Source organism: Balaenoptera musculus, chromosome 8, assembly GCF_009873245.2.
Source record: "Balaenoptera musculus isolate JJ_BM4_2016_0621 chromosome 8, mBalMus1.pri.v3, whole genome shotgun sequence".
NCBI classification, from domain to species: domain Eukaryota; kingdom Metazoa; phylum Chordata; class Mammalia; order Artiodactyla; family Balaenopteridae; genus Balaenoptera; species Balaenoptera musculus.
In genome coordinates this window covers 73,226,988-73,241,416 of record NC_045792.1, presented here as the reverse complement: position 1 = coordinate 73,241,416, position 14,429 = coordinate 73,226,988, and the positions used below count along the sequence as shown (strand labels likewise).

General features: G+C 46.9%; 1 protein-coding gene across 1 annotated transcript in view; it reads right to left on the bottom strand.

The window, feature by feature from the left end:
• Positions 1–2,116: 2,116 nt before the first annotated feature.
• Positions 2,117–14,429, bottom strand: part of SLC6A5 (solute carrier family 6 member 5) — a 53,923-nt gene continuing 41,610 nt past the window's right edge. Inside the window, exons 14-16 of the mRNA XM_036861326.1 lie at positions 9,051–9,151; positions 4,849–5,016; positions 2,117–2,272 (exon numbers count right to left, since the gene is read on the bottom strand). Coding sequence (XP_036717221.1) covers positions 2,117–2,272; positions 4,849–5,016; positions 9,051–9,151 — 425 coding nt within the window. The remainder of the gene's footprint in view (positions 2,273–4,848; positions 5,017–9,050; positions 9,152–14,429) is intronic.

Sequence of the window (14,429 nt, the reverse complement as noted above, 5' to 3'; positions counted from 1 at the left end):
CTCTCCCACCTCATCGGATATCAATTGGAGAGGCTAATTTTTGGTACCACTATGCAGAATCTGCTACAGCAAAGGGGGCTTCTCTACAGTGTGGCTTTCTTGGGGAAACCAGTGTTAATGGCGGACAGGTCACTATGGGAAACACTGGGACAGGGGAAGAAGCCACAACTCAGCTTCCTAAAGCTAAGTCTAGGGGAAGCTTAGGATTTAGTCTCTGGGATGGATTCTAGTAAGTTCTAGCTTTGGGAGGTAAGCAGAAGAAGAGAACGAGGAGGGGGAAGAACAAACGTGCCCTGCAGACAAAAGAGATGAAAAACCTAAAGTTCGAAACCCATCTTTGTCTCCTTTTCTGAAAGTTTCCACAGGCTACTCTTGAAAACCGGAAGTTCACGTCGGTGTTGGCAAATGACAACAATATTTGCCCCAGAAAAGGGAGAGCTCAGTAAGATGAGTTGAGATTTTCCTTTTTCCTTAACAAATGAAGTCATTTTTTAAAAAGTGTTACTTTAAGGTCTGTTGTTGGGTTTCATTACTGTTTAACAGGATGAAAATGTCACATCAATATACAAGATTTGAACTGAAAACTTTGCCTGAGACCCTGTAATATGAAGACAAACAAATAAGAAAATGATTGAAATGGTCTCCCTTAAGGAAACAATTTTAGGTTTAGATATTATAACTGTAAGGGAAAAAAAAAAACCCAGACTACACTATCCTACACTCACCATCTCTACAGTGATTAATAAGATATTTATAAAGACAGAAAACACCACTACGAGTACACACTACGTGAACACATATCACATTATGGAAATCTCATATATGCATGTTCAGGATACAAGAAGATAATAAAGGTTACGGCTTCACCAACCTCTGCAGACATATGATTCGCTCTCATTAGAGTGCGGTTATGAGTACTGTGAATTGGGGACTCTTAAAATTGAATTAGCTAAATGTAGTCTTAAAAGCTATAGCTTTAATTAGCTCACTTGCTACTGACCTAACCTGTACCTATCAGAAATCTCTGTAAATACAGTGACCTAAAATGTACTACCAGTGCAGTGAATATTGTGGTTGCTTTCTCTTCAACTCTCCATTTCTTTGATTCTATGCCCACAATCGGCATTGACTGTGAATGAAAAAATGATGAGTAAAAACCGAGACATTATGTCCTTTAAGAGTTTGTGTCTTATATATATAATATATAGACAGAACCAGGGTAAGTCTTGTTTTCTCAGAGGCTGAAAGACAAGGTAGCTACAGCTCATAGAAAGACATTTAGAAGAGAAGAAACATGGAATGGTGACATTGAACCACAGTGCTAGACGTCATGGAGAAACAAAAAGGGCACTCTGCTATGAATGTACAACTTTGGGCACAAATAATACGATGCAGAGGTGGAGGAAAGGATCCAAAGAATTCACAAATATGGTTATTCAAAAAAAAGACAACTGAGGGGAGAGAACCAACTCTTCACTGAGATTTGCAATTTGCAGAAAGAAAGCATCTGAGTCCTTGGTACACTTGAGACAGTTGGTCCAGATGAAGGAAACAGAGCCCCAGTCATGAACGGAAATGGGAACTCCACCACCTCGGGGGTGTCCAAATCCACCGGCTCGTCTTACTCAAAACCATTTTCTGAGCACTGCCAACCCTCCAAAGGTAACCAGTCCTGAACTTTGTGTGTCGGAATAAAATCACTACATTGCTCAGATGAGTCCAAACTAACAGTCTGGTTATCCTGCCGTTCTGCTTAAGCCTGACTGGCACCACCAGTGACAACCACAGAGGATGCTTCTCTACTGACCAACGCACACACATCTACTTGTGACTTCGCTGGAAAGCGCTCCCCTAGTTGATTCGAGCCTGCGGGGTAAACCCCACCAGAAACTGACAGCATGGACACAGGCAAACCGCTCTTCAAGTGGTCCATCTAGCTCCCAGCTACAGCATGCGACACTATGTCCTACTTTTCTAAGTCACCACTCTCGTGCACGGGTATGAACCGAGATGTGGGGAGAGAAAAGAAGAAAAATGGGAAGAAACCTGGGGAAAACACTAGGGGAAGGCAGGGAGGAGAAACGGAATCAAGTCTGGGCCATCCCATGCCATCGGACTAGCACTGGGTACCCAGTTCCAAATCCTTCACTGGCAGTTTGAGTCCCAGGGAAGAGGTTCCCAAGGGGTCGATCATGTTCTTGTAACGCTCCCCGCGGTGCTGAGCTAAGAAGGGGCCCCAGTCCGGCTGCGGCGAGCACACCAACTTCAGCCTCTGCAAAGAAGCCAAAGACACACAGGGTCACAGAAGCAAAGCACCCTCTTCCCCCAGGCACCACCCACCCATCCCCAAACTGGGTGTGACCACATTCGCCAGAACGCCTCCTGGAACCAAGAGGTCCCCCACCAAGAGAAGCAGTTAGGAAGATCAGCTCCATTAATTAACAAGGCCAGGGATGCATTTAAGAGGAGACTTAGTTTAGTTCACTTGAAATTATTTACATCACCCTGCAAGCAATATTACAGTTGCCCAGGGTTTGCCTTGCACAAGATTAATAGAGAATAAAGGGCCCAGATTTTAATTATACATTTTTTTCCCTCCAAATGGAGAGGATCTACAAGCTGCTCTCTCCACTGCCAAATGCAGACTGCAAAGGACATGTACTCACTTTTGTTCTGTAGCCTCAACAGTGAGTTGTTACATCAAAATAATTGGATTTTGTTTAGCATATTTCCCCAAAGTATATAAATGGCCGGAAAAAAAACCCCTCAACCACAAAGATACATTGCCAAGAGTGAGCAAAGATTTTAATTATCTGTTGACAAAAATATACACTTCTGACTTGGTTCAGAAGTGTGGGTTCTTGCAGGCAAGCTAAAAATAATGGGAATGTCTCTAATCTGTCAACTGAACCTTTCATGGAAAACATAATTTGACTGGAGCATTTTCTAGAAAATTAAAGAAAACATATTTCTGACTACATAAGAGGGAACAAGTATGTGTTTATTACCTATTAAAGGGAAGCTGCTTCTTATAGCTGTTAGTTTAATCTCCCCTTAATCATCAGTTTGCAACCTTTGTGTCCCGGACCAACCATAATAAATGTATATTGCCGACTCATCAGTTTAGAGGATTTCAGCCTAAGACAAAAGTAGCAGAGGCTAAAGCAGCTTCTGTTCAGAGGGAAAGAGATTTCTGGGTCAGTGGGTAGGAGGTCCATCTGAGGCTCGGGCAAGCCATCCCTGGCGGTGAGGGGGCTGAGTCAATTTACCTTAAGGAGATAACAGACAATTTCCTGAGGATGGAAACTGGAACACTGCTTCAGTAAGAAGACGCCTGCATCTCCCTTTGTCAACTCTGCCTCCATCTTTAGTCCAATAAAAACAAAGGCCGCCTCCTCATCGCGTGGACATGCGTGTAAGGCGTTTACTCACATGCTCTATTCCCGTCTGCTTCTCCCCACCCGAGCCTGCGAGAGATGCTCCAGGGCCCTCTCCTCCTCAATCTGGCTGACCAAGAGCAAAACCCACCCAGCTGTTCTTCATTACCCTCATCAGCAGGTGTTTCTTTGCCTCGGTCTAATCCAATGCCCCTCAAGCTTGAATCTGCATCAGAATCACCTGGGGGCTCGTTAAACTACGGACACCAGAGTCCTACTTCCCTGAGAGTCCAGTTCAGCGGAGCAGAGCTGGATCCTGATCGTTTGCGTTTCCAACAAGCTCCCAGGTGGTGCTGGTGCTGCTAGCCCCTGGGCCAGACCCTGAGCAGCACCGGCCTGGTCCAAGACGGCAGCCCTCTGGACCGCCAAGACAAGGCAGGGCCGATTGCCTCCTAATGCGTCTGAGCACGTGATTTCTCATGAATAACAAAAGCCTGACCACACTTCACTGGTGGCTCAGCAAGTGGCAGTCCCCTCACCAGCCTCTCTGGAGTGAGGGTGGGGAGTCTTTTGCATTAGAAATGGGAAATGGGGGGGCTTCCCTGGTGGCGCAGTGGTTGAGAATCTGCCTGCCAATGCAGGGGACACGGGTTCCAGCCCTGGTCTGGGAAGATCCCACATGCTGCGGAGCAACTAGGCCCGTGAGCCACAACTACTGAGCCTGCGCGTCTGGAGCCTGTGCTCCGCAACGGGAGAGGCCGCGATAGTGAGAGGCCCGCGCACCGCGATGAAGAGTAGCCCCCGCTTGCCACAATTAGAGAAAGCCCTCACACAGAAACGAAGACCCAACCAACACAGCCCAAAATAAATAATTAAAAAAAAAGAAATGGGAAATGGGTCCAGCAAGGGACTAACCGACAAAGACAACCAACATGCCTTATACCAGGCATACCCTGGACCTTTCATTACATCCTTCGGGGATGGTGACATTTTCATCAGCTTGGACCCCTCAGCCATGCCTAACACAGGCATAGCAGGAAGGGGGAGTGATTTTAAACGTAATCGTAATAGGTGTTTGGGGGGAGGCACTTCGGACAGAGAGGAACATCAGGAAAGGGGGAATCTGATGTGTGGTGAAAAACCAAACACTGGGATTTAAGCTCTGGATGAGGGGAGAGGAGGGGGAAGCACCAGGAGAGAGGAGACACTCTGATCGTTTATTCCCCAGAGCCGTCACTGCTCTGAGGAAGAGCATAATATCAGCGTGGCCTGTGGACTGGCTGAGCCCCTCCATTAGAGGAATAATACATAATAAGAATGGGTTTAACAGAAACGGTAGCAACTGTAACCACTTAATCACCATGTCTCCCCTTAGAATAAGTTCACCAAATCTTTTGTTTTTTTAAAGCGCGGAGCTCTGAGAGCTTCTCCTCTGGGAGGGGACTGCAGGAGTGGGAGCTGATACAATTACCTCAATAAATCTGCCAGGAGCCAGATGCATTTTTATCACAAACATAATCGGGATCCAGATAACGGAACAGGCGAGCATTAGCCATCCGAGCACCATGGACCAGTTAGGGTAGCGGTAAGAGCCATAGGTCATGGGCTCCCACTGGTAAAAGCTGAAGCAAAGGATAAACTGGGAAGAAAAGAGAAACACACGCGTTAGGGTGGGGATGTGAAGTTTTCCTTCAACAGTCATGTACTGGACCCCTGCCGTGAGTTGGCTGCTTTTTTGTCTATTATCTCGTTTTACCCCCATAACGACCCTGAAAGGGAAGTATCATTACTTCATTCTCTAAATGAAGAAACTGGATTTCACAGAGATGAACGTGACACACACTGAGCCGCTGATGCTGCATTTGCCATCCCATAAAAACTGAGCAGTGCATATGGGTGTCTATACACACAGACTGGCTGAGAGGACGATTTTAAAGGCTACACACCGAGGTGGCGGACGGGTGGAGGCAGGAGAGGGGACGGTGGGTGTTTTTAAGGAGAGGGGCGTCTCTACTGCCTATAATGGATAATCAAGCTTTTGTTATAAGGAAAAAATCCATTAGATTAATGTGAAAAATGAATCGAATCTACTTCGTTTTCCCCTTGAATGGGGAAGAGCCCATCTGCAGGAGCTGCCTCTAAAGCCGGCTGAGAGGTCCCCAAGCAGTGGCTGAGCAGGAAGTTTGGTCCTATAATCAGCTGTGGGACAAAGAGAGTGGAGGCCCAGCCCTCCCCTCAACTGATGCAAGGTGAACGGGCCTCGTCACCAACCCGTGAGCCGAGAGGCCGGGGACGGGCAGGCTAATCCCAGCTCTACCACCAATTGGCTGAGGGACCTGTACGTCTCAGACTTCTCTGCTATGTAACAGATCCATTTCACAGCAGGTATACAACACAGGGATCTTCCGGGAACAACAGTGTGGTATTTACTCAGGAGCTCCCCCTCACTTTTAAGAGAGGTGATGATGCATTGTCTGCCCCTTTCCCCCCATCACCGCACACTTTGGCTGGCAACAGTGACGCGAGCCCTCTGAAGTCTTGCTTAGTGTAGCGGAGGAGGAACAAGGTGACAGATACGCTGGAAAAAGAGGCACCGAAAAGGACAGAAGAGGGGTTCTAATGCTCTAGCCGAGCCTCTGTTGGGGGAGGGGCACCGCCCTCAGAAAATTGAGTTCTTCCCTTTATTCATCCCACCTATGGCAGCCTCCGCCTAGAACAATGTACCTGCCTAAGTCCTTCCCTCCTCCTCAGCTCTCTCATTCTATCCTAAGCAGTAAAAGAACTGCCTGAAAACGATTAGAGGGAATTATGCCAGGCAAGATAATATATGGAAGTGTTCTGGGAAAGTGTGAAGCATTAGACAAATGTAAGGCATCTGTATGACTGCTGTAAAGCCCAGGCTGCCGGGGCAAGTGATTATTTCAATGCAACAGCAGTTCAATATATGGATTCGAAGCAACATGAGACTGAAGACAGTGGTTGAGAAAACTGCTCCTATAAGAGATATCTACTCTAGGCCCCCTTTTAAACATTTGCCCCTAGAGTTATAAGCTTTATTAACCAGTCTATTGGAAGTACGGCTTAATGTAATTATGGTAAGTTGCCCCGTTTCATTTACTATATAAATAGCAATACATCTGCTTACGTGCGTGCATAATTCAGTAACGTGATCTGCCTATGTATACAATAATTGCACGCAGAATATTTATAGCTCTATAAATCCATGAAGGCACATATTAAAAATGATCAATTTTATTTCAGGGTTTTTTAAGTCATTTAAACCCATAATCTCAGCTCATTCTAGCCTACTACAAGATAGCCGTGTTACAGAAGGGCAAATGGCAAAAAAGAAGGGTTAGCCTTGGTCCTTTGATACCCATTTCCTCATTACACAAATACCACATCAAATTTATCTGTGCAAACTTGGTCTTGCCATCAATTTCCCTCTGCCAAGTCAGGTTTGACAAAAACCCTGCCCTCAGATGAACCTGGCCATGAGAAAGGATAATTTAGCCACCGAGCCAGGGACCTCTCCACAGGTTTCTGAGGTGAGTTTTATAACGGAAATCGAGCAAAGCACAGCACAGTTGAGGAACTTTCTCAAAAAACCACAGCAAGTCCATAGAATCCCTTTCCCCTGACATTCTGCTCCTAAAGAAGATTAGGATTATTTTAATCCAGAATTGGCCAAACTCCACTTGGAGATGAAAGCAACTAGGCTTTTAGAAATGTATTAGAAATGTATTTAGAAATGTATTATCTTGAAGCCTAGGTAGCCTTGGATTCCATTCTTATTCTGCCCCCTGCAAGCTTTGCGGCCTTGGGCAAGCTCCTTAGCCTCTCCAAGCCTCAGCACAGGCAACTGTAAAACGGGGGAAGAATCACCCACCAGTCAGAGTGGTTGGGAGATTGAGAGACACAGTTAATAAAGCAGCTACCACAAGTCATCCTGCTGATTATTATTATGTGATCTGCGTCTGCAGAATATAATAAGATTCTCTGAAGCTTTATCTCTTCCAAGACAGGAGGGAAAGGTCGGTAGAATCTGGAACAGATTCTAACTTTGATTCCACCCAAGAATAAATTGTGTGTAGTAGTAACTGAGGGACGTAGCGAAGCTCAGCAGAGATGGGGAACAGCAGGGAGGGGGTGGTGTCCTGTCTTCCTCCCAAGAGATGGGTAATTCCCCATCCTTCACACACACTTCAGTCCTGGATTCAAGAAACTGAAAAGTCTAACTTAGTCCTTTTCAACTCTCATGCCCCAAATCTGGTGGGACTTTTCAGACAAATTACAGCCTCTGAAATGTGAGTACAGATGTGGGCTTCTGTATGATGTCTTCCTGTCAATGTAGAGGGAGGTAAATGCTGAATGGTTTTTCTCTCTAAACTTCTGTCTTTTCAGAAAGAAATTGAGATGTTTTGATTAAAACTCACTCTGTGACAGTTTTTTCTTTTTTTTTTTTTTTTAAGGAAAATATATGTTTTCTCTACAATTTTACTGTCTTGTTTTCCTTTAAAGAAGCTGGTACAGTGTAGTAAAAGGGTCTTAATCTGGTTTCTAGTGCCACCTGCTGGGCCCAGAAGGAGCTACAGCCAGCTTCCTGCAGCTTTTGCCCAGATGACACCTACAAGCCAGGGAGGAAGAGAGGGAAAGGCAAGGTCTCTGTCAATTACTGTGCTTGGAGAGTAGATGGAGGCAAAGCCAGGAGCTGGGGCACAATAAAGGAGGTGACAGGACATGCCTGTAAGTCCCTATGCAGATTTACTGGCACATGAAGGGCTCTGATCTTTAAGAAGATGAATGTCAGATGATCTCAAAATGTCATCATCACACTTGAGGATGATAAGATAGTCCTCAAAAGCAATAAAAATGAACAATAAAAGTCTAACTTCTGCTATACATATTAGTTGTAGAGTAGCTGTGTTGAGCAGTGTTTAGGATTAAGTGTTCTGGAGCCAGACTGCCTGGGTTTGAACCCAGGCTGTTGCTAATTATAGTTGTACAATCCTAGGCAAGTCACATAACCTCTGGGTGTCAGTTTCCCCATCCGTAAAATGGAGATGATTATAATACCAACCCCTCAGAGCTGCTGTGAGGGAGAGACGAGGTGATACATATAAATCAGCAGCCCCCAACCCTTTTGGCACCAGGAACCAGTTTCACGGAAGGCAATTTTTCCACGGATGGGGGTGATGGTTCAGGCAGTAACACGAGCGATGGGAAGCGATGGGGAGCGGCAGAGGAAGTTTTGCACACTCACCCACTGCTCACCTCCTGCTGTGTGGCCCGGTTCCTAACAGGCCACAGACCGCTATTGGTCCTTGGCCCAGGGGTTGGGAACCCCTGATATAAAGCACTGTGCACAGAGCGTGGACCCCAGTTAGCACATGGGAAATGTGATCACGCGAGGCAGACTGATATAATGGGAAACGTTCCATAGGGAAGCTCCAAACTGTGCATGCGTCCTCGCTCTGCACCCGACCAGTCAGGCACCTTTAGGCAAGGCGCTTCACCTCTTCACATCTGCGTTTCCTCAGCTGAAAGACACGAGTAATACTCATCCTACCAGCTCCGCAGGCTCATGTGTATGTAGGCACAGGTCTTGCTCAACATAAAGCATCACATAGGCACGCAAGGTGCTACCCACGCAATAAAGCACACGGTCCTTACAGTTAAAATGGTTGGAGTAACAAACGCCCAGCAGACTTTCCAGAAGACGTTTGGCTGGAATCCAATCATCATCTCGATATCTTCACAGAACCTCTGCAAGCCTGCAAAGAGACCAACGGAGATCAAGCATGAGGTGCAATGGCAGGGGTGAGGTGGGGCAGGGGACGGCGTGAGAGCCCCTCACTCGAGTGCCGTTGGCTGGGACGGCCCCATCCTGGTGTCGACGTGACCCCTAGTTATGCAGGAAACCATCAGACAAATGACTCGCTGCCGGGAAGATTAAGGCAAATGGAACATTTAAATAGATAGTAAACACCCTCTGCAGTGAAGTTCAAAGTGAGATGTCATCCCACCATGACATCTAAAAAGCTCCATCCCGGCCTATGCCGGGAGTCTCCACACTGCCACAGCCTGGCATAGTCACCCGTGCGGCTGTTTTTGAAGGTGGGCTCATGGGCTCAGCAACCAACTCTGACAAAGCCAATTAAGATTGTGATCGATAAGCACAGTGTGTTAGGAAAGCCTTGGGATTTTGAGGGAGACTCGCTGCATGTGGCTTTTTACCCCTCACCCTCACAAGGACACTCTCCCATGAGTCAGTTTATCTCTGCTCTATGTAAGATGCTACGGGCAGGCAAGAACCAAAGTGAATGCCACGTGGCCATCACCCACTTTGTTGGAACTCACAGGATTGTGGTCTTCTTGGTCGCTGATCAACATAACTACATAAAGTAAAAAGCAGACAAGAGAGTTATTCTCAGGGCCCCGCATAACCGGCATCCACTCTCTGAAAGGAAAAGCGACAGAGGATGTTTGAGGAGGGAATGGTTTCTTGTATTGTTTCCTGAGCTCATCAGAAGCACGGCTTTCTCAGAACTGCGGGATTGCTATGCTGAAGGCACTTGAAAGGGCCCCAAGTTCAAGCCCTTTCATAGTCGGCGGTTCTGACTGGTGGCCCCAAATCATGGGCCACCACAGGCAAGAACCGCACACTTTGAGCAGATGACCTGACCATCTTTGGGTTTGTTTGTCTCCTTTCATGTCATCAAACACCTTCAAGCGAGTGGCCTCTGGACACTAGACCCTCCGGGCATAAGTGAGGGGTGAGAACAAAAAAAGAGACAAAAGTCAAAGATGAGGCCCTCAGAAACACACATGAGATCCTGAAAGCAGGCCTCTGTTCTTAAAAGATTCTAAAAATGTCTATTATCAGTATCAATCCTGTTACCAGGCTATTAAATCATCCCCGGGAGATGACGGTGCGCAGCTCGCCTGGGGAAATTGATGTGACAGGGTTCAAGGTTACACAGAGGAAGACATACAGATAGCCTCCTACGGGAGGAGGGGGGTGGCAGTAGAAGTGCTCAAGCTCCCCCAGAGGGGAGCAAGAGCTGGACCCAGAGCTGTAGGAAGGGGTGGATGATGGGGGCCCAGTTTCGGCAAGAGGCAGTTTGATGCTGAGGTGCAGTGCTGGGACTGAAGGGGAGATGGCTTGGTTTCCAGAGTCAGCTCAAGCCCTGGAAGTCAGCCCTCCCCGTGGGCCTCCCGCGGGGGCTCTGGATGACAGGCCTCTGCCTTCAACAGGCTCCAGGCCCCTTGATTGCTCTGCTTGTTCCACAAATGTGGCCCCCCAGATGCAGCCCAGGGACACCAGCTGGGAGCCACGAGGCAAGCCTCCCGCCTCTTGCTCATTCCTGAGTCAGGCTCTCCAGCCCCTCCATCCTCTGCCTGCTCCAGCTCCCACCCAGCACAGCCCGCCCACGCCCCGACTCACGCCCAAGTCCCCACCTGAGTCCTTTACAGCCTCAGTGTCTACCTTCCCCTCCGGCCTTTGTTCACATGGCTTCCTGTGCCTGCTCTGTCCTTCCCGCTGGTCCCGATCCCTCTTCAAGGTTAACTCTTTTTATTTTTTTTCTATTGGAGTATAGCTGCTTTACATTGTTGTGTTAGCTTCTGCTGTACAGCAAAGTGAATCAGCTATACGTATACATATACCCCTCTTTTTTTTTGGATTTCCTTCCCGTTTAGAAGGCTAACTCTTGATAGAGGACTTGATCTTGGGGCCTGGAGCATGTGCATGGAGACTTGCCTGCAGCATGACCTGGAGGGGTAAGAGAGCTCCAAAATGGATCAGAGCAACTGTTTCTCACTGAATTAGCAGAAAAATAGCAGGAAAAGAAAAAAAAAAAAAAGTGGTGAACTCATAGCAACTGTTCTAGATTCAAACCAACAGATTTGGTGCCCAGAAATGGGCCCACCACAACCTCCATATAACCAGCCAATCCTGAACTGTTAAGTCAAGGACCTCCTTCAACCAACCGATCACTTTCACCCATGCAACTTTGTGGCTTTTGTCTTTATGAACCGTACCCTTGCCCTTGGTCTGAGTATGGTCTTCCAGGGGGCTGCTCTCCCCACTGTGTGGCCAGGGCCAACCTCCTAGCCTGTGAGCCAAGCACTCATACAGGGCCTGGTGCTCAGAAGGGCGCCACCCCTGGATTAATCTTAATCTCTCCTGTCACCATCTTGAAACTCTTGACAATTTTTTAACACAGGGCTCCACATTTTCCTTTTGCACTAGGTCCCACAAATAAGGTCTCCAGTCCTGTGTGTATCTCAAATATTATTCTCTTACAGTTAATGTAATGTTTTGGCTGCATCTCTTGGAGCCAAAACCCTATGTGTGGGCTCAGATTTTCCCTGCCTTGGTTAGCAATAAACTCAACACTAAGTCTTGTCTTTATCTACTTTTATATTCTTTTATCTCCAAAACTCCACCTTCTCAAAGTTTTTCTGGCTACCCTGGCCCTCCTTTATCTCTGGGCAGCAAAAGCGCACAGCTGAGATGCACAGCTTAGTACTGGCCTTCTTCTCAATGTACGAAGTAGATTTGCTCTTCCTGGCAGCTAGTTGGAAAGATCCGTGAATATAGAAAACTACCTCTGCCCTCCCCACTTTCCTAGAAGCATGCAGGGCATACAGTGAACACTTAATAAATACCTGTTGAGGACTTCGCTGGTGGTGCAGTGGTTAAGAATCTGCCTGCCAATGCAGGGGACACGGGTTCAAGCCCTGGTCTGGGAAAATCTTACATGCCACAGAGCAACTAAGCCTGTGCACCACAAGCCACAACTACCAAGCCTGCGCTCTAGAGACCACGTGCCACAACTACTGAAGCCCGCACGCCTAGAGCCCGTGCTCTGCAACAAGAGAAGCCACCGCAATGAGAAGCCCGCGCACCGCAACGAAGAGTAGCCCCCGCTCGCCGCAACTAGAGAAAGCCTGCGTGCAGCAATGAAGAACCAACGCAGCAAAAAATAAATTAATTAATTAAAATAGATATTGCTTAAAAAAAAATACCTGTTGATTTACTCACAGGCATTTACCTATGTGAGTTATGAATGGACTGAACCATCTTGTTCCTAATGTTTTCTGAACCCCAGCAAATGGAGCTGGGGGAACTTACACCCTGAATGAGAGGTGGACAGTGACATTTCAGCCGAGAACACATGTGACGATGGAGCTCAGGGAGGGGGACCAGAGAGGAACAAAAGTAAGCTTGAATTTGTGGGGTTCCGGAGAGATCATGTGTTTTTGTTTTGTTGTTTTGTTTTCTTTTATACTAAAAACAAAAACAAAAAAACTTTGAGGCGTTCAGCCTGCAGGATGGACAACCAGAACTGAAGAATGACATATTCCATCCTGTAAACGTCATTGCCTGTGTGACTCTAACATCCCTCACGAGGATGTGGAGAAAGACAGAGTGGGGGTAGGATGTGAAACAAGTAACTGATCAACATGGAAGAAAACAGATCAAGACAATTGAGCATATAGTGATTTGGGGGAAATGCACAGTGTAGAGCCAAGCAGATAAGCAGGCAGCAGGGCTTTGTGGTGGCAGGTCAATCCTATGGTCCCCCCCAAGCCAGAAAGTCCCTGTGTTGGCTCCCAGGAAAATGCAAATCACTTCTTCAAAGCAACTCTATTAGGTAACAGTCTGTTAAAGGGATTGTCCCTCACCAAACTCAGGGAGTGCCACTTTTCTAGCTACCTCAAACCCAAATATTGGCCTTTGAAGAGTGTTGCCTTGAGAACCTGAATCAGATATTTTGATCTAAAGATAAAACTCGAAAATTGTACCTACTGTATTTTAAATGTTTGAATGGCAACCTCTAGAATCTAGACTCTAGAGATCATTAGAACTAAGAAGAAAACACAAATCTCTGCAATCCACCTACTTATTTTTCAAATTCAGCAGCCAGGATGGGGGGGAATCAAATCAGTCGGGTTCATTTTCACTCTTCACAGGTTCATGTTCAACCTCCTTAAACTAACCTTGCATTTGTTTGGGGCCTCATCATCTCAATAAAGAATCCAGTGTCCTCGGGAGCGTACATTATATATTTGTGCAGGCTTTTGCTTTCACCGCTAACAATTATGTTAGCTTATCTCAAATATTTCTTCTAAGAGTCCCTTCTTAGAATTCCATCCAGGTCCAAATCAGAGGTTCACACCCACATCCGACACAGCAGGAGTCAAGTTCACCCTGAGCTCAGCACAGAGTCCACCTGGACCTGGAAGCTGGCCCAGCACCAGCCCTCTAGAGGCCAGGCGATTTCCTGGGTGGTCCCCAGGAAGATTAGCAGAGCCCAGGGAATGAAGCACTCAGGACTTATTTTTTCCTTCAGAACCAAAAAATCTACCACCAGTTTTATATGGAGGCTGGGGGGAGCTACTTAAGTTCTAAAAATAGAGATGTTAAAAGGTTTCTGTTTTAATGATGCTTGTAAACCACACTGAACAGCCCTGTTTTATTGGAAAGAATTGTGCAAATGTGTCTTTTGTGGCAAATAGCAGCGAGGATACAGACAGCAGAGGAGGTCAATGAGATGGCTTCCTGCACCTGGGCCAGTGCTGCAGTGAAGAGCTTTCCTGACTTTGCCAACAGACCATCTGGTGACTTTAGCTTATATATAGACCCACGAGGGCTTGAGTTTCCAAAGGAGGGCCCCAGAGGCCTCTCCATGGCAAAGCCTTTGGTATCTGGGCAGGAAGTTAGGATTGTTGTAGATTGGCTGGGCTTCTGCCACTCTCTGCTCAGGTAGGAAGCTCTTTGAAGCCTCACCCTAAATGCAGGTCCTCAATCACAGTGTCACTGCAGGCTCCAGGCTGTCTCATCAGCCCAAAGTGTTGGCAGTTTGGCCTCTGATCCCATCATGACAGCTGGCATGCCCGCCCACTTCTCTGGCCAGAAACTAAACTCTCCCTGCAGTGGGGATGTAATCTCCAGCTGAGACAAAGTTCCCTTCTGCCAACACCTAACAATGACTACAGTATCTTCCTGTTTCTAGGGCACCTAACGTTTACATGAGAGGTTTC